Source organism: Protopterus annectens, chromosome 11.part0 (assembly GCF_019279795.1).
Source record: "Protopterus annectens isolate FY-2018-M chromosome 11.part0, PAN1.0, whole genome shotgun sequence".
NCBI lineage: Eukaryota > Metazoa > Chordata > Ceratodontiformes > Protopteridae > Protopterus > Protopterus annectens.
Window position 1 is genome coordinate 46,736,185 of NC_056745.1, and position 20,266 is coordinate 46,756,450.

General features: G+C 39.6%; 1 protein-coding gene across 1 annotated transcript in view; it reads right to left on the bottom strand.

Annotated features, from left to right (window-relative positions):
* IRAK4 (interleukin 1 receptor associated kinase 4) overlaps positions 1-20,266 on the bottom strand; it is a 547,272-nt gene that overhangs the window by 399,840 nt on the left and 127,166 nt on the right. The window contains exon 5 of the mRNA XM_044087412.1: positions 13,044-13,204. Within this exon, the coding sequence (XP_043943347.1) occupies positions 13,044-13,204 (161 nt within the window). The remainder of the gene's footprint in view (positions 1-13,043; positions 13,205-20,266) is intronic.

Sequence of the window (20,266 nt, forward strand, 5' to 3'; positions counted from 1 at the left end):
GCAACATAACCTCCCTTCCATCCCTTTAACAAACAGCATTTTGTGCTATCTAAACGACAACCTCATCTGGAGATCACAGGTCAAAGGTAGTGTTCTTAGTCCTCTTACAACTCCACCTGTTATCCCACCATTTACTCTCCTTTATGCAACTATCTGCAGCTCCTTCATCCCTTTCCTCCCCTGCCCCTGCTCCTAAATAACCTATATTCTCACAGTTTGTCCCTTTCTCTGCCTCACACTCTTTAATTATACCTTCTCTCTCCACCATCTAGTCCCTTTCTGCTCTTTTAACTTGCTCATGTTTTGGCCATTTCTCTCATCCCAAATCAAACTGCTCAGTCAAACTCAAACGTCTACTTTTATCCAACTTCAATTCATCCTCAAAGTCCGCCCTTTCCTTACTATACCTTCATGTGTCCATCTTCTTCCCCCTCACTAGACACCACCTCTCTCATCTATGTTCATTTCTTCCCACAGCTTTATACATAACTTCTCTCCCTCTCTTCTATCCTGTATTTCCCACTGTCTCCCGTTCTCCTGTTCCTTTTTATTTTGGAGAGAGTGGGGGCTATTGCACCCCCTGCTTACAGCAGAGATAGTGGAAGCAGGACAGTTTGACCCCAATGCAACTGGATACACTTTCATATTAAAATTCACATTTATTGTCTATAAGAATATTTATTGGACAGTTGGCCCCCAGATGTTTTGACCATGGACTATTTGACCCTAATTAAATTTAATAAAAGCATTTTATTACATAATATTTTAATTAGAAATTTTACACACAAATTTAATTTATTTAACATTTTAATATGCAAATATTTAACATGTATGTAATATATAAATATAATTAATTTAATTAACAACAATTTTTAACATGATAGCAGTAAAACCAATCAGGAATTTTACATAGGAAATTAACATATTTAACATGTTAACCATTACAATCATAAGAAATTAATAATAATATTTTATGTAGATCAAATGCTAATGTTTTAAACAGCTACACATATAATAAAGTTAGCCCATTAAGAAATTGTGAGCCAATAATATTTTGTTTTGTCTAATGACGGGTTATTTTCTGCAGAACTGTGTATGATTGTCATATGGTTTTGCTATTCTTGCTGAGTGTTATAAACTATTATACAGCTTTGTTTCAGATCTAGATATGGAATATGTTAATGCAGGGGTCAAAATGTCCTGTACCCAGGATAGTCCTTTTTGGAAAAGTCATCTGAACAGTTCCAAAATAAAGAGAACTATTACTAATGCAGACGTTGCTGGCAAACAACTTTGCATTTTAGTGCTTCATCTACAAATTCAGTGCCTGCTGCCCTTGAATCATAAATTGCCTGTGTTACACTAAAAAAAATGGGTTGCTGGCAAACCGACAACAGGCTCATTGTTATTGGGCACCTCATCCAAAGGACAACACACTCAGGAGTGCAGCAAACCCCACCCTTATGCTGCACTGTAGTGTGAGCAATCTACATGGTGCTGGAACAGAACCCACAGCCTTCTACACCAAAAGCAAGTGTACTACGTGTTGCACAACCAACATGGATTATGAACGGCACAACTAAGAAACTCTGACACTGACAGAATGTAATCCACAGAGATTTACAAAAAGATAAATAAATAAACGTTAAGGAAACCTGACAGTTGGTGTGAAGGTTTAAAAGCACTTGCTTATAAATAATTAAGCTTATGGATTTGACTCTGAGCAAAGTCATTTAACTAGTCAGTGCTCCTAACATGACACAAACGCAGATGAAGGCAAACACACACGCACGCGCACACACACACACACACACACACACACACACACACACACACACACACACACACACACACACACACACACACACACACACACCAGTTTAATTTCTCCAAATCTTTTGGGTTACTAATACCATGACAGGAATGGAACCCATTCCTATGTCCAAGTATAATTAAAGTTCATGAAATTAGTATTATTTCAGTCTTTGATGTTAGCCAAAAATACTCTTTGCAGCACCCATAATGTGCCGAAAACTGACTCCTGTAATTCAAATAGTTACTTGTTTCAGTACTATATCTAAATACCACTGTAAATTCTTTTTTAGGAGACTCATAGCTCCTACAACTATTGGAACTATCTGGATATCCTTCCATTGCACTCATTTCTGCCTGCAAATCCTGGTATTTTATGACTTTGTGTATCTCTGTATTTAAGACACTGTAATCACTGGATGTAGCAATTTCAATGATCAAAGCTATTTTTGTCTTCTTTTCATGGACTATTATATCTGGTTTTCTCACATCTATTTTTTGAACTGTTGGTATTGGGTGATCCCATGTGATATAAACTTCATCATTTTCTATAATGCTCTGTCGTTCATGTTTCCAATGCTTCTCAGCTACTTCAGTATTATAATGTTTGCACAATCCCTAGTGCAACAGTCTTGCCACATTATTATGCCTTTCCGTATACAGACCTTCTGCCATTAGTATATCACAAGCAGCAACCAGATGTGTGACCGTTTCCAATTCTGTTTTACAAAACCTACATTTGTCTGTTTCACTGACAAGTTCAATGGACTTTGTAAACCAACATGTACGTAGTCCACTATCCAGGGCCGCCAATATTAACCTTTTGTCTTTTGGTTTAGATTCAGCTCTCCTTACCCGTTCCTGCATTCGATCCTGCTCAACATGAAGCTGTACCAAGAGTCTTCTATACTTGTAACTGCATTTTCCACATTTCTTGCCTTCTCATCTGATCTTTCACCTTATATTCTTTCTTTGTTTTTTGGTACATTCAGTTGCTGCCTGAGTTTTGTCTACTTCTGGTTTGATTTCCATTCTCACTTGACACCGATATGCTTCTGCTAAATTAAGCAGGGAATTCATGTTAGACTTATTCAGCTCATGTTTCAAAACCTTCACTATGTTTCGATCTTGTGAGGTCAGCAGATATGTATGCAGTTTGACTATCGCAGATCCATACATGCGATCAATTACATGGAAGCCCATACCTCTTTTGGAACAGGGAATATATAATCTCGGTATGCACTGATTTTTATAAATCATTTGATAAGCGAGAAGTGTTTTTCTTGTTTTCCTGCCCAACTGATCCAATACCTTTTGGAGCCAGTCAATCACCTCAAAACTGTAAGTTAGAATGGGAAGAGCAAATTGGTTTATAGTTTGGACTTTGTTCCTAGATGCCAGGGCTGTTTTCAGTGTTAATTTTAGTCTTCTAAAATATTCCTTACTAAGTTTTATTTCCATTTGTTCATATTTTACTGACGATCCTTCATCAGTTCCCAAACATTTATACAGTAACTTCCGCTCAAGTTCCTGTATATCACATTCCTGTCCCAGACTGATATTTTCCTGGTGCTGCAGCTCTCCTGCTTTAAAGGTTGCTTTTGCACATTCTTTCAGTTCATCACCTGAAGCACTATACAACTTTAAATCATCCACAAAAAGATGAGAACTCTTTACACTTTGTTGTTTTCTGGGAGCCAAATTATAGCCAAGACTTAATCTATTAAGTAGACAGCCTAATGGGTTAAGGCCAAAACAAAAGAACAGCAGTGACAAAGAGTCACCTTGAAATATCCCCCTTTGAATTTTTTATCCCTAGGATAATAATTTGTCCTTAATCATGGCTTAGCTGCATGCAAGTGGTTCGCCACTGTTTCATAGTTACTGTAAAGTAATCAGTCAATGTAGGGTGTGTATCTTATACATTTATAAGGACTCTTATCCATGAATGTGAGATGCTGTCAAATGTTTTTTGTAGTCTGTTCGTGCCATACTTAGATTCTTCCCTTTTTACAATTCTCCATTGTGACTTGTTCCAGATTACTTTCTTTTGTTTCCCTTTTGTTCTGCTGTTCTTCACTATACTTACTTACCAATGTAAATCCCGATCTCCCCTGTACTTCTTGCTGATATAAATCCCAATCTCTGCTTGCTGATGTAAATCCTGTAGATGTTTAAGTGAATGCTGCTGCTAACATGCACAGAGTCTGTGGGGGAATGGATCTGTTACTGAATGAATTATGTTATTACTTGCTCAAGTGAAACCCACAGATGTTTAAATAAGTGAATGCTGCTGCTAACACGCACTGTGTGGGAAAGGATTCACTGCTGAATGAATGATGCTGGTACTCCAAATCTCCTGTACTCTAGGGTTTCTGGATCTGTCTCTCCTTTTGACATACTGGATGCTGTACAAGATTGCATATTAGGACATTGTCCTAACTCTAGGGTTTCTAGGGCTGTTTTATTGTTTACAAAAGGGGATGTTTTAATTTTTTTTATAAGCAAATTTTTTTTAATTTGTTTTATAACAGAAGTGGGTCCCACAAGCCTGCTAAGTCCCTGTAATTAAGAGCTGTATGTTACTCCACTACACACACACACACATACACACACACACACACACACACACACACACACACACACACACACACACACACACACACACACACACACACACTCTCTCTCTCTCTCTTATCACCCTTCTCACCAGAACCCTAATTAAATAAAATAAATAAAGGACCCCTTGACTTATCAACCTTCCTGGTACCACTTCCCTTAATTCCACCCGATTCGCCACCACCTTTATTCCTAGATACTTCAAAACTGCCTGTACTCAACTACTAAACGTTAATTATACAACTATTCACTCAGACATATCACACATAAAATAACATCATGCTGCGTCAACAGGTTCCTTTACGTAAGGGCATATAACACAGCTCCACTTTATCTCCTCTCCCAGTACTCAATCCCTGTCATTAACCCCCTCTAAAGATCTGCAGACTCTCTTCCCTCAAAACCCATGTACTTTCCTCTACCATCTCTAATAATCACCTCCAATCTCTCTGCTTGCATCCTTGGAAAAGAATACTACATCTGCATATGACGCCAAAATCTGTCAGTAACTGGGTGGACATTCATAGGTTCATAGGTGTTTACTAGGCTAATGACCACAAGGGCCTTTTTAAGCCTAGCCATGCATCCCAAATCTCTGACAATTTCTGGTACCCATGATAAGTGTAAGCATGGACCTGTGAGATGAACCATTTACAGGTTTCCTGTGTCCATTATGAGACATAGGTGCCAAACAAGGGATTAATTTCCGGTTTTCCATCCAATTGTCTAAGTTGCACTTGAATTGGTTTCACATGGATGGGGACCCTGTTCCAGAGAAGGGGTAGTCTCAGGGATACATACCTGTCTCTCCATCAGGTCCTATTTATATCATAGGCAAGGTTTAAGTCTTTAGAATGGGAAATTCTGGTGCTGTTTGTTTTGCAGATGTGCAGGAGGTCTATCAAAGTGGGGCATGACAATGCCCTGTATGGCAGGCATAGTTCTCCCCTCAACAGCCTGTAGGAGGCAGAATACAAGGATAGGGCCTTGAGGCAGTCTGCATAGGAACGTTACTTACACCCTGAATTCTTTTAGTGAGGAAACTCTCTGGACATTCCAATTGTTGGATATGCATGGTTAGGTACATAACAACAATGGGGGCATTGTACACAATGATAGGCCTGATGAATGCTGAATACAGTGGAACAATGACTTCCTTGAACCTAGATGCCATACTTTTGTTTACAAGTTGTGCAATATAGAATGATTTCCACACTACTGCAGACACACAATGGTAAAAGAATAGATTATGTGTGTCCCCAAGTCCCTGACTACTGGGTCATCAATTAAGGGATCATTGTCAATATGTTAGTTTTTAGGGGTGGATGACTTGCCAAAGGATACTGTTATGCATTTCTTGGCATTTAGTTTTAGTCCGTGGCTCTCGCACCAGTTGTTTGTGTCAGCCCTCCTGGAGAACATCTGTGTCAGTGTGAGATTCAATGACAGCTCTTAATTTGCAATCATCTGCAGATTTAGTCAGCCAGAGACCACTGACATTGGCTTTGACTTCTGAGAAGTAAATGCCAAAAAGGAGTGGTCCAAGGACTGATCCCAGAGGGATTCCACTTGTGACTGGCCAATTTGTAGAGGTGGACTCCTCAATTCTAACTTCCTAGGTCCTGTCTATGAACCATCTGGCTATCTACTGGTTGACAAAAGAGTTTTTACCTAACCACTTATGTTTCTCAACAATGCCTGAGGGGGGGGTTGTGTCAAATACTTTGGTCAGGTCAAGGTAGGCAGTGTGAACCATTTTGCCTTCGTCCATTACTTTGATGTCCTTCTCAAAGTAGTCCACCAGGCTGAGTAGAGATGACCTGCACTTGAAACCAAACTGGGTTGTGCCCACTGTCTGGAGGTTTCCTATGTCATTATTGATTATTTCCATAATAATTCTGTCCATGTCTTTGCATATGAGAACAGTGAGGATGCCTTGTTTTTTGAGTTAGTTCTGTACTTCTTCCTGGTGGGTACATCTGCCTCTATGCAGTGATTAGCATGCTTGTATAGGGTTTCTGTTAATAGTTCTGCATAGGCAGCAGTGCTTTCACGGCTTACTGGACTTGAAATTTTGCAAAATTATCAGTTAATAGTAGGAAGTTAGCCTTAGAATAGTTCCTTAATATTTCAGGGTTAGCTGGGGTTCCAGGTTGTATTTTTACTTTAAAGGAGACCATTTTGTGGTTGCACCTTATAGGTTCATAGGTTGGTACTAGGCTATCAGCCCTAGGGCCTATACAAGCCTAGCCATAACAATTCCCTGGCTATTTCTTCCCACATTATTTACTTTCCTGGACCCCTGTCTAGCAGGGCGACTGACATGATCCCTGGGGTGAATTTCCTTTCTCCCATCCAATCGTCAAGGTTCCTCTTGAAGAGGTCCAAAGAGGCACTCTGCTTGACATGTATGGGCAATCTATTCCAGAGTCTGGGGAGTCTCTGGGTCAGGAACCTATCCCTCCAGCATGTTTTGCTTATTGTGATGACAAGGTTTAGATCCCTGGAGTGTGTGGCTCTGAGGGATTGGGATTTCTTTAAGTGTAGCATGTCCAACAGCTCTGGGTTTGACATGGCCTTGTATGTTAAGCAGAGATCGCCTCTGTTATTTCCTTTTGGCAAGACAATCTCTGCTGCCATCTCCACTGACCTCTGCATCCCTATTCCCTTGAAAGCCTTGTTAAACTATTACTTCCTGTTCCTCACCAGCTTCTGCTCTGCCCTAAAACTGCACAAAAGGCATCCAATTTTCTGCCTTCTTCCTCTCAGACATGTTCTCCTTCCACATCTGTCAACATTCCCATTTCCATCTACAGCCTCTGCACCTTACTCCATCCAACACACTGTACTTCCACAACCTCTGCCCCCATTAAGGTTGCTCTTTCCACCTTGGTGCACAATTCTTTAAAACATTCCAGAAAACACTTATCTGTTCTCCTTCTCTTTTTTCCATCCATTCTCTCCTTCATTCATGTACTCACTCCACTCTTTAGTCACATCTAGAACATTTTATTGCAGGGAATCTATATATCCATACAATTACAGCACTTTACCAAACAACAACAGAATCCAAAGTGTTGCCCATGGATAAGCTACCCAACACCTGCCTGTATCAAAATCTTTTCTGAGTAAGTAACCACTAGAACTGCCCCAAACAGCAGCATTAAACAAAAAAACAAAAAAACAAAACAAAAAGGTATTCTTGTAAAGAGGCAACCTCTCCCTAAAAGCCCACTCCTCCCTCTACACTGTGATATCTGGCAGTGATTCTCGATGTCTGACATTTTAGGAGAAGGGGCTGGTCTCTGGAAAATCTTCATATTAATAATTTTGAGGAATATTGCCTTAATTATGCACCACCCACCACAAGTGAATCTCTCAGCAGGCTTTTCATGCCCTGGTTTATTTCAAACTCAACTACTGCAATAATGTTTGCTTCAGACTACCCAACATTAACGTCACTCAGAAGCAGCTGGTAGAGAACTCTATTGCATGGTGCCTTATGGGTAAACATAATCACCAACATATTACCCTATGCATCAGGGTCTACACTGGCTACTGCTAGGGTTTCGTAATATTGTACTATCCAAGTGTTGGTTTTCTTAACCCTACATTGTTGATTGCCGCCTACCATCCACCTCAGGCACTAACGGTAGCAATGGAGGTATGGCTGAAAACATGTGAGGTACATACTGTGATCAACAGGGTCTTTTCCTTTGAAATTTACTGACCCAGTGCTTTGGGGAGCATTTCATGTTGGCCTGCTTTGTGCAATCCCTTAAGATTCATCTTTTGTATTTAGCCTTTTTGAATGACGATTTAAGTACAAGTTCTTTGTACTAATTTACTTGTTTGGTTTTCTTTTTCACGTCTGTTCTTTGTCTAGTACTTTCTACTCTGTAAAGTGCTCAAAGTTTTTAATAAATCTGAAGCTGAAGTTGTTTAAGATGTCCCTCTAAATAGGTGCAAACCAAGAGTTTCAGCAGACCTATAGGGCAAAAAGAGGTATGACAGATGACATATGTAAGTGAATAAGAGGGTACAGATGACATCTGTAAGTGAATAAGGGGGTACAGATGACATCTGTAAGTGAGTAAGAGGGGACAGATGGCATCTGTAAGTGAATAAAGGGGTACAGATGACATCTGTAAGTGAATAAGGGGGTACAGATGACATCTGTAAGTGAATAAGGGGGTACAGATGACATCTGTAAGTGAGTAAGAGGGGACAGATGGCATCTGTAAGTGAATAAGAGGGTATTTTCTTTCATATTTTAACTGTTTTATCCAAGTTTCTTTTCTCAAAAACCTTACATACCACTTGTACCTTAAAAAGTGATTAATGATAGAAAAGCTGTAGCATGACAGCATGAGCTACACACCACAAAGCAGCTCATGTATTGCCAGGCAGCACTTTAAAGCACTGAACCTCCAACCTCAAGGGAAGCCAGAGTTAAGCACAGTTTAAATTAATCACACTGCTGAATCTGAAGCAGTCAGCTGCAAGGCTAATCTTCTTAAACATGAAAGAAACTCACTGCTTTCGAAATGAAAAGCAAAATGTTGCTTTACATACTCTGAGGATTTTCTTTCACATTTAAGTTTTTAAGTCGTTGCCTTCTCACAGCTCCAGATAATTATCATCTAGTCTGTGAACGCAATGGAATTTTGCACCCCATCAGAGCACGTGTTGGGCAGGCGTGTATATGAACTAACAAGTTTGGCAGCTATAGCCAACTATTCTGTATTAATATAAAATCTGAAACAGCACACAAGACTTCAGATAGCTCATAAACTCAGTCAAAAACTTGAAAGCCCTAAGCAAAGCTTCATGATTTTGATAAAACTACACAACTGAAAAAAAGAAAAATGTCTACACAGTATGCCCTAAGCACCCCCCCCCCACAAAAAACACACCTGAACCAGAAAACAATGTTAATGCCATTAAAGCACTTTTCTTCAAGTAAACACTGCAAACTAGCTTTATAAGACAGATTGAAAGTGCTTCTCTTCTTCTTTTTTTGTTTTAGAGCTACACAATTCTTTCAAACCATATGGAAGGGCAAATGATATGTAAAAGGTAAGGAAGGTCCACATTTCCATCAATACCCAACAGCTTTGACTCTCTTTAGACAAAATAGATCTAGTCAACTTAACAAGGTCATATGTAATTTGTAAAATTAGTTGAAAATTAATTTCTTGGGGGCCACTTGTCATTCTGTCCAGTGTCATTACCATATTGAATAAATTCATCACTACGGATCTAATTTTTTCTCTTTATCAGAATCATACATACCTTACCCTTAAATGCTTTTCTCTTTCTGACCAATGTGCTTTTATTTTAAAAACTCAGAAAACTCACAAACTCAAACATCTGAAAAACAACTGGGAAGTTTTTATCAGCATTTCTTCATGCATGTTTAGGTTTTCTGTAGTTTTACAATGAGGATACATTTTCTGTACACTGTGCTTATCCTCGTTAGAGACGTGCATCTAATGAGTATTTGTCCTCTTATGAGACGTGCATCGAATGAGTATTTGTCCTCGTTAGAGACGTGCATCGAATGAGTGCTTATCCTCGTTAGAGACGAGCTTCGAATGAGTGCTTGTCCTCGTTAGAGACGTGCATCGAATGAGTGCTTGTCCTCGTTAGAGACGTGCATCGAATGAGTGCTTATCCTCGTTAGAGACGAGCTTCGAATGAGTGCTTGTCCTCGTTAGAGACGTGCATCGAATGAGTGCTTATCCTCGTTAGAAATGTGCATCAAATGAGTGCTTATCCTCATTAGAGACGAGCTTCGAATGAGTGCTTGTCCTCATTAGAGACGTGCATCGAATGAGTGCTTGTCCTCGTTAGAGATGTGTATCAAATGAGTGCTTATCCTCATTAGGGACGTGCATTGAATGAGTGCTTATCCTCATTAGAGACGTGCATCGAATGAGTGCTTGTCCTCATTAGAGACGTGCATCGAATGAGTGCTTGTCCTCGTTAGAGATGTGCATCGAATGAGTGCTTGTCCTCGTTAGAGACGTGCTTCGAATGAGTGCTTATCCTCATTAGAGACGTGCTTCGAATGAGTGCTTGTCCTCATTAGAGACGTGCATCAAATGAGTGCTTGTCCTTGTTAGAGACGCGCATCGAATGAGTGCTTGTCCTCATTAGAGACGTGCATCGAATGAGTGCTTGTCCTCATTAGAGACGTGCATCGAATGAGTGCTTGTCCTCGTTAGAGATGTGTATCAAATGAGTGCTTGTCCTTGTTAGAGACGTGCTTCGAATGAGTGCTTATCCTCATTAGAGATGTGCATCAAATGAGTGCTTGTCCTTGTTAGAGACGCGCATCGAATGAGTGCTTATCCTCATTAGAGACGCGCATCGAATGAGTGCTTGTCCTCATTAGAGACGTGCATCGAATGAGTGCTTGTCCTCATTAGAGATGTGTATCGAATGAGTGCTTGTCCTTGTTAGAGACGTGCATCGAATGAGTGCTTGTCCTAATGAGTGCTTATCCTCATTAGAGACGTGCATCGAATGAGTGCTTGTCCTTGTTAGAGACGTGCATTGAATGAGTGCTTGTCCTCGTTAGAGACATGCTTCGAATGAGTGCTTATACTCGTTAGAGACGTGCATCGAATGAGTGATTGTCCTCATTAGAGACGCGCATCGAATGAGTGCTTGTCCTCATTAGAGACGTGCATCGAATGAGTGCTTGTCCTCATTAGAGACGTGCATCGGCTGAGACTTTGTAGCATTAATACTACTGTTCTTCTCCTTATCTGCCACTCTCCTTTGAGGTCCTCTTCCAGCAGTTAAAGCTTTATTCCCATTAAGTTTCTTGTTTATCCCAAATTGTATTTGTTCAATTATTTTCAGGGACTAACTAATCAATCAATCAATATGCTGTTCAAAGAAATAGAATTAGTAAGCCAGGTAATTATTACACATAAAAGGGCTATAAAGGCAGGCACAGTTTCAACATTAAGCACATAACCCTCTCCAAGAGTCGCTTGCTATACAAATCACACAATATAGCTTTAAAGTTTAACAATGAAACTACTCCTTAGAAATCCACATACATGCATACACATACACTGGGTGAGGCAGTGGTGCAGCAGTTAACGTTGTCACCTCACAGCAAGAGGTGCTCTAGTTCGATTCTCGGCTGGGGTGCCTTCTGTGCGGAGTTTGCATGTTCTCCCTGTGCTCGCATGGATTTCCTCTGGGTAGTCCAGTTTCCTCCCACTTTCTAAAGACATGCGCCTGGAGCATTTTTCCCCAAGCCTCCACTGAAAATAAGCTCTGTCCTAGTTGGACTTCCCTGGTCAACAAATGTTAAATAATAAATACACAAACTAACAAACAAAGCACATGACTCTGAAGCAGCACCATGCAAACAGCCATAGTTAGGTTCCATAAAACTACTGCAGAAGCCCTTTAATGCCTAAAGCAGCTGCAGCTTTTGGATGCATACAGCTTGCCACCTACTTATACACTTCTATTGCTGCTAGCTTCATGGTACACAGTTACTTCGGTCACCTAGGATATACTGCAGTGTGGCAATTCTTTTTAGTTACTGCTTGAAACTAGGTGAAGTGGGGAAGCCTAAAAGTAATAAAAAGCTGAAAATATGTAGATGGAATCTGAAAATTTCTATTTGCAATGCTGGTATTTGCTTCAACATTTTGTTTTCATGATGTTTTTTGTCTAAGTTTAGTAGTGCCTAGGTTAGGAAGCAACAGTGTCCTGTACTGCATTATACAGCACACAGTACTTTGAACACTTGAAAGTCTTTATTAGATGGAATACAGGTTTTGAAAGTCTGCATTTCAGGAGTGTATGATTTTGTATTTGCTGATTCGGACATGTTCAGATTTGTCATTTTCACACTACCCGGTTCCCTTACCAGGGTTCTAAAAGAGACCTTGAAGTCATTCTAGAAAACACAAACAAAGAAAATGCAAGCAAATCTGCATTTTATGGGATAAATAATTATTTCATTTATATGAAAAGGATAGCCTCTCAGATGGCTGGTAAGGACATGGTATTCCAAGCAGGTGCTAATAAAAAACAAAACAAAAAACAAAAAAAAAAAAAAAAAAACCACACAATACATTTACTACTTTTGTTTGTCCCCACCAAATGAAGCCCCATGGAGCTATTTATTCCATGTCCTATCCAGCTCAGCACATCACTGCCAAGAGATTCTCTCTGTTTTGGGAAGCTACTACCTCTTGGTAACCACACTTACTGCTGGACTGATATGAAGGTGGAATTCACTGTCAAGATTATTACCATTGTTAGCTGATGATTTTCTTCTTAATGTTGCTATTTTGTTTTTTTGATTAATGATGCAAAGATGTGTGCCAGCACTGGCCTCAGTGGTGCCTCTGTAACCTCAATGCTGTCTTCTAATTTTCAACAGGGGATTCTCTTGTAGGGGGAAACTCCACTTTCATTCCCATTAAGACAGGAAAGCCAGTCAGTGGTCTCCAAGTCTTACCTACACAGATGGTTTCTTGGGTAAGGAAGCATTTACTTACTTTCACTGTGAAACATAACATTTAATAAAAAACAAAACATACTTACATTAGAACAAATAATATAATACTTACAGCAGCTAGCCTTTTCACTGCCACTAGTCTACTGTTGAAACAGCCTTTAAACACAACTCCAAAACCTCCTTCTCCCAACTTGTTACCGCCTGTTGCTACGGGATGCTCATTGAAGTTCCCTGTAATTTTCATTAGATGCTGATAAGAAAACATGTAGAATCCTGAAAAAAATACATTTTACAATTATTTCAGTAATAGGCCATCAACCATTGCATTTACAGTCTACATCTAAGTTTCCAAAGCCACTATCAAACAAACAGAAACATTTATTCCAATGTATGGTGATTCAGTGAAAAGCTCATGTAAGAGCTGGGTGACAAGGGCATCTGATTATAAAATTAGCAATACATTTTTAAAACAGGAAAATATAAGTTTTGAAACTTTGGGTATGGCGATAAATGAGATAACACACTGAAATGGGGCTCCAAAAAAAGAAGCACAAAAATGCAATTAATACTTAGTTATAGAAAATATTGTTGATAAAAATGTTAAAAATACCAAAAAGAATTCCAGGAGAAAAATTGGAAGACTGAATAATAAAACAGATGATGAACAAGGTAATGAAACATAAAAGATAAGATCTGGAGGGTGAACAAGTTAGTGGAGACAAACAGAATGACCGAGTAAAGAAATGGCTAGTGCATCTTTTGGGATAAAATCGCTTAAATGGCTTGCCATAACTTACTCCAGGGGACCACATTTAATCTCATCTCTCTGTTATGACCTGCCTGTCTAGGGTGGGGCTACATGGTTTAGATCACAACCTTACTGAGATACACAAGCTCCTTCATCAAGGCAAGGTAACCATCCATAAGAGGAGAATCAGTCTGCCATCCTCATGATGAGGGATTTCAACTAGTTTGACTTGCATGGTCTGCTTTCTGCAGGACATATACTGAGTAAGGCCTCCAAAATATTTGCTGAAATTCTAAAACAATTGCTTTATTTTTTAATTACCCCCCCCCCCCCAATATTTAAGTGGGTGTGAAGGATCATTACTCTCTGAGTAATACAGCCTCCACAGGTTTCTTCCAAGATGCTGGCTATCCCCTTTTTAAAATACTGTTAAAACCTTCCGGATCTTTATCACTTTCTTCCCTCCTAACTTCCAAACTTCTAAAGGAGCAACATTTTTGCTTATTGTCTTCCTGTCTTACCTAATAACTGTTGTCTCATCTGCCTCTAATCTTTGAATATTTATTTATTCCAAAAATATTTCCATTTATGTATTTTCTTAATTTCCACATTCCTCTGATCTGTACATATTTTCATAGAATTTCCAAAATATTCTTAGCTGCCCCACAGCATCACTGATTATTTTTCTAGTCAGGAGAAAACAGAAAGGAGCATTGCCGGCTAATAGTTTTTGTGCTCTTGGGTTGCTTCAAAAAATACTTGCTTAACAGTGACCCTTCTAAACTCATTCGTACTACCCAAATATTCCCTTATTCTCCCTTTAACGCTTTGTGGTTACTCCCTCTTCTTGTTCTGTGAGATTCCCCTTATTCTGCAATACTTTAATCTTTGTCAACGCCTCTATAATTCCTTTTACTTCTCCCCCTATATGTCTTTCTCACTTACTTCTAACATTTTTTTTAACATTTTCATTTTATCCCACTCAAGTTCTCTTCTGAAGAGGTTTCTACCTCCAATAAGTCTTGAATTATTTCCACTACCCATTCCTTAAATTCCTCTAACAGAAAAGTAGCAAAGTGCCAGTGTCTCACTTTCATTGCATTACCCCGTATCTTTACTTCAGTTTTTTATTGGTGCATAATCTGAAATCATTACTGAAAGTGTTTCAGACATTTCAGTTAAATACACATGCTCCTATGAAGTATAGTTTCTATCCAGTCTGGCTCAGTTATTGCACATTGGGGAATAGAATATAAATTCTGTCTAGGTTCCTATTACTGAATTCAAATCCTCCATACCAAACATGTTCATATTTCTTCAAAGATATACCCTCTTTTTAAATATTCATCCTTCTAGGTGCCACTAATGCATACTCACTATTGCAAGTCAGGTTCCAATCCCCACCTATAAATAATATTCCTTGCTGAAAACATATTATTTCTCCTAAAATTCACTTTAGCTCCATAATAGCAGTTTTAGGTAGAATACAAAAACATACCAGTGTAATCTTCCTCTCCTTCTCTGGCAAAAAACCCTTACTACCATAAATATATAATTATTGCCCTTTTTCCCCATCTTCTAACACTACTGGAGCCCTCCTAACAATCATTATCAGTCCTCTTTTCCTTTGTCCATGATATTCCATTAAATGTCCACACAGAAATCCTTTGTCTAATTCATATGCTCACTTATATCCCAAAGTGTATCCTGCAGTACTGCTATTTGTGCCCTGCACTTCTATATACAATTCAGTACTCTCTACATTTTGTCTGCACCTGTAAGACCATTTGCATTCCATGATATGGACAGAGTAGCCACTACGATAGAAAGCTATTATTCCCGCCTATTACATGTGACAGTTCTTTTGAAAGCGTATCTCCATCATTTAGCTGACATACACAAATTAATGTTTGGGAGGCTAAACACTTATGTAGTTGTTTTTTTCTTATCTCCATTTGAATCTTTGTTGCATTTTAACTAATTTCTTCAAATAAAAAGAAAAAATATATATATATTTTCTGAACCCTCTGTCTCCTTTTATCTTAGAACAAACACACAAAACTATGTACATTTTCAACGACTTAAGTTTACCCCTCCAGACAGTAGCAGTTGCCCTAAACTGATGTCTACACCTACAGGCATTACCTAATCTAAAATGAACATTACCCATGCTAAAGCGCATGATACAGCCTGTGTTCCCAATTACACTAATTGCTAACTATTCATATCTCTATTCCCCTCCCAGATGTGAAAAACAGCTTGCATGGCTTCAAAAAACAATAATTTTTAACCCTATGAAAATGTGGAATTGGCTGCCTTTAATTACATAAACTAAATTATGCATTATATATTAACTGCATTCACGTACTAAGGCTGCTGGGGAGGCAACTACTTGTAAAACTTTTTCACTTCCCACAGTTTTAAACTTTATCAGTGAACTGCTTGTCAAGTATCTTTAAATGTTACATTGTGCTTTGAATTGTTGACTCAGCACAAATTATTCATAACTGCCTGTTCCTGCAATCTTCTTGTCTTCAAGTTGGGGGGGGGGGGGAGCAACTGACTTTGCAAATGCATGAAAGAATCGTTTAAATGTTGCCCAGAACACACTGTTCTACTCTCTCAGGATTGTTTGTACCTTTAGACTTTTTTATCTCCCAGCGAAAGCCTTTACTAATACAGGAAAATAGCAAATGACTTTGCAAATGCAAAAAGACATATGTCTCCATGTCTATCTTATTTTTAAGCCTATTTGCTTTAAAGAGAGTGTATATAACTTAAACCAAGGACATAATCTAGATATCCACCGCTATAAAAACAGGGAAACGTATTATCTTTATCCTAAATATATTGTGATCAATACATGTTTACTTCTCATACACCAACAGCTCAAGATCCTAACATTATATTAACTTTAACCTTGATAATTAAAGGCACTGAAGGCCAGGTGGCAGAAGTGTATACTTTTTCCCCAGCCTCTCCATAGCCCTGCTATCTTTGTTAGAAGGAAAGAGCTTGGAAGAGGGCAGAAGCTTGGACTGCTTGTCAGCAGAAAGACAGACCACAGCAGGGTCTGAAGGACGACACTTGTAAAAATACTTGAAAGACTCTGGTATTTTATGAAAGCAAACATTCAGGCTTTGTAAGGGCCAGAGGTTGGGAGTCAGAGGCCAGAGAAGCATCTGCAAAAGTATCCAGCAAGGCAACCAATGTAGTGGGGACAGCAAAAGGTTTAGGGGATTCCATCTGTAACAGCTCATAATACCTTTTTTGAATATCAGAGACTTGTGAAAAGTCCCACTTAAAAAAACTGTATCATGTGAACTGTGTCTCCAGAAGACAACTCCTCAAAGTGAGAGTTGGGACTCAAGGAATCCTCTTTTTTGGAGCCATAGTTTAAAGGAGAGGTAATTTGTGAGGGGTAGGTCAATGACTCCTCCCCTAAATCCCCTTCCTCATCTGAAGAACCAGACTCTCTAGTCTTTTTAGCTGGAGTACAGGACCAATGAGAAGTAGGAAAAGGCAAGCCCTGATGTGATGTTAATGACATCACAGCAATGAACAATCTGAGTAAAATCTTGCCATTCCCTTTGTGGATCCTTAGCAAAGGATGGAATGTACTTAGTTTTCTACTTCTTTTTAGTGGGACTTCTGCTTTGACCAATCTAGGAGGCTCTGGGCCTAGACTCGGTGAGGGTTCCAGGGACCTCCTCCCTCATTGGAATCTGGGGAATTTCCCCTAGGTCTCTTGAAAATGATCAGCCATGGTGCCCCCCTCAACATCTACAGTGGATGTCTGCAATACCTCAGAGTTCATACGAGGAGTTGTTTTTCATGCTGGTCTCTGATAGGGTTGTAGCAGAGGAAATTAGTGTCTGCACTGGATGGTATTCTGGGTCTTCACTCACCTCAAAAGAAATGTCTGGCGGAGGCTGGACAGCAGAAGAATCAGACCAAGACTTCTTAATTTTGTTTTTGAGAGATGGCTGTACCTTGGAGTAGGTGAACTTGGCCATGGTACCTGGGTCAGACGTTTGAAATGCTGATTCTCAAAAAAAAAAAAAAAAAAGAAAGAGGACAGATGTCTGTGAAGTGTTTTACGCACAAAGGCCTGACAAATGGAACACTGGATGTGATCTTGTGAAGCACCTAAGCAAAACAAACACTTCTTGTCATGGTCTTTATGGGGAATCTGCCTCCCAAAATGACATTTCCCTTCCTGAATGACATGAACCCTAAATACATAAGTAAAAGAAGAAAAAGAAGGTACCCAAATGGGGCTCTTATCCATAAAGGACTTGGTAAAAACCACTTCAGTGAAGTGCATTCAGACCATTGTTCATCTGTGGTGTTCGGACTGGTGGCAAAGAAGATCTGAATAGTCTGCGGTTGAGCATCACCTTTATGCCCTACACAGGGGTGGGGAATATCTGGATGAAGTATGATGCTGGAAGGATGTAAAGGCTTTGGTATACTGGTTGGACATTGGACTATCCTTGGGAGTAGATCCCCTTGGTAATGAATACTGCAACAGTGACATGAAAGGACACTTTTTGCTTTCCTGCATATGTGCCAGAATCACTGTAATCTGCTCTCTTTGACCTTCTCTGCAACTGGAACTACTACTGCTCTAATAGCCATATTTCTTTGTCTGTTCTACAGCATGCATCCTACCACCCATTTGGGCACTTCATCTTCATAATTCCTTCCTCAGCTCTATGCCTTCACTGCCTGTAGTACAGCTCACTCCACTGTTTTGTACACCTAACTTTTCAGCTTCTTTGACATTTGTCTGTCATACAATATCCTGACACTCTGTCAGTTGGCTGCAGCTCCTCTGATTTTAGCTCTGCACTCTTCATTCAGACTTCCCTTCTCCACAACCACCCCTCCCACAAACCTGAAGCTACTAACCTGTTCCATTACTTTCCCTTCTAGCTCAATTTTCAACTTAATCTAATTTCCTGCCACTACAACTGTATTATCTGTACTCTTTCATTCTTTGTGCCTTTAATTTTAGATTCTATTCCATTCCTTGATCATATGTTGACGTTCTTTGTCAGTCTGCCAGTAAAGCCACATTGTCTGCATACAGTAGCTTTGTTGATCTGGCCCTTCCTACCCATTTGCTAATGTAATCCATCACCAGTACGAACAGCAGTGGTCTCATAGTTGAACCCTGATGCATGCCTACTCCCACTGGGGAACCCCTCTGAGAGTCAAAACACTGAAAACACTGCTCGTACTTGTGCCTGTGGATCATTGTGTAGTGCCTGCACTAATTCTGACAATGTTTCAAGGACTTTGAACCATAGCAGGACTGTCCACATTAGCTTTCTTGGCCTCTTGGCATATGCTTTCCCCAAGTCTAGGAATGCCCAGATGGACTTTTTCCTAATCCTTAACTGCTTCTCAACTACTGGTGTCACTGCAAGCATTGTGTCATTTGTGTTGCAGCCTGATTTGAATTGGAACTGCTCATCACCAGTCTTTACATTCTAGTATTCACTTATCAATCACACTCTCCAGAGCATTCATGCAGTGTGACAGGACTTTAACACCTATATACTGCCCACAGCTGCGAATGCCCCCTTTATTATTGTACACTGAAACTAGAATGCTTATTCTCCAGTCACCTGCGATACACCTTTCTCTCCATACTGCTACCAATACCCTCAGGAGTAATTTTTCCCTTAACTCACCCAACATCTTGATCATCTCTGTTATGACCTCATCTAAGCCTGTTGCTTTCTCTGATTTCATTTTCCTTAGTGCTGTTCTTACTTCCTTCATGATACATTGTGTCTGGGGCATGTGGGGTTTTCTTCATTCACATCTGCTAGAGGCATTCCTTCCATCTGCCTTGGATGTCTTGTGGACTTGTAAGGTGTTTGCTGGTATCTCTTATACAGGGTGTCTTATTTATCGTTCTGTCTTTGCCTTGCAACCTGCTAAGATATCTGCTGAATAATTTTCCTGAAACTGGTAAAGTGCATCTGATGCCTTTTGCTGTGCTACTGTTACTGCTCCCTTGGCCTCAAACTGTACTCCTTTTTAACTTGGTCTGTTTTTTCTAGCTTCCAATTTTTCCTGTACTTGTTTTTAATTCTTTTAATGACTTCCCAGACTTTTGCATTCCACCACCAGCTTTCCCTATGTATTTTATTTCCATACCTGTCTCAGCCGCACATCTGTGCTACATTCTTCATACTTGCTGTTTTGCTGACTAAACTTATGTTGCTATTATAACAGCATAAGTGGCATCTAGTCAGGGAAGAACTTATACCCTGTGATCTCACACAGGCCTGTCACACCCAAGGAACGTAACACAGACTGGCCTGAAAAATTAGGACTTCCTTTATAAGGGCGAATGACATTCTCATCTTGGCTGCCCTAATGTCTTTTAAGTAGCTGATCACAGGTAATGGAGAAGGAAGGTTGAGCCGCAACATATAAGAACATTTATGGATATGCTGAGGTGGACATCAGTTTGCATGCAATGACACTACAGTCCTGAGGAAAAAACATTCACCTTTGTTGTGCACCTTTACTTCTATATACTTCTCATGTTGGATTTGGATGAAAAC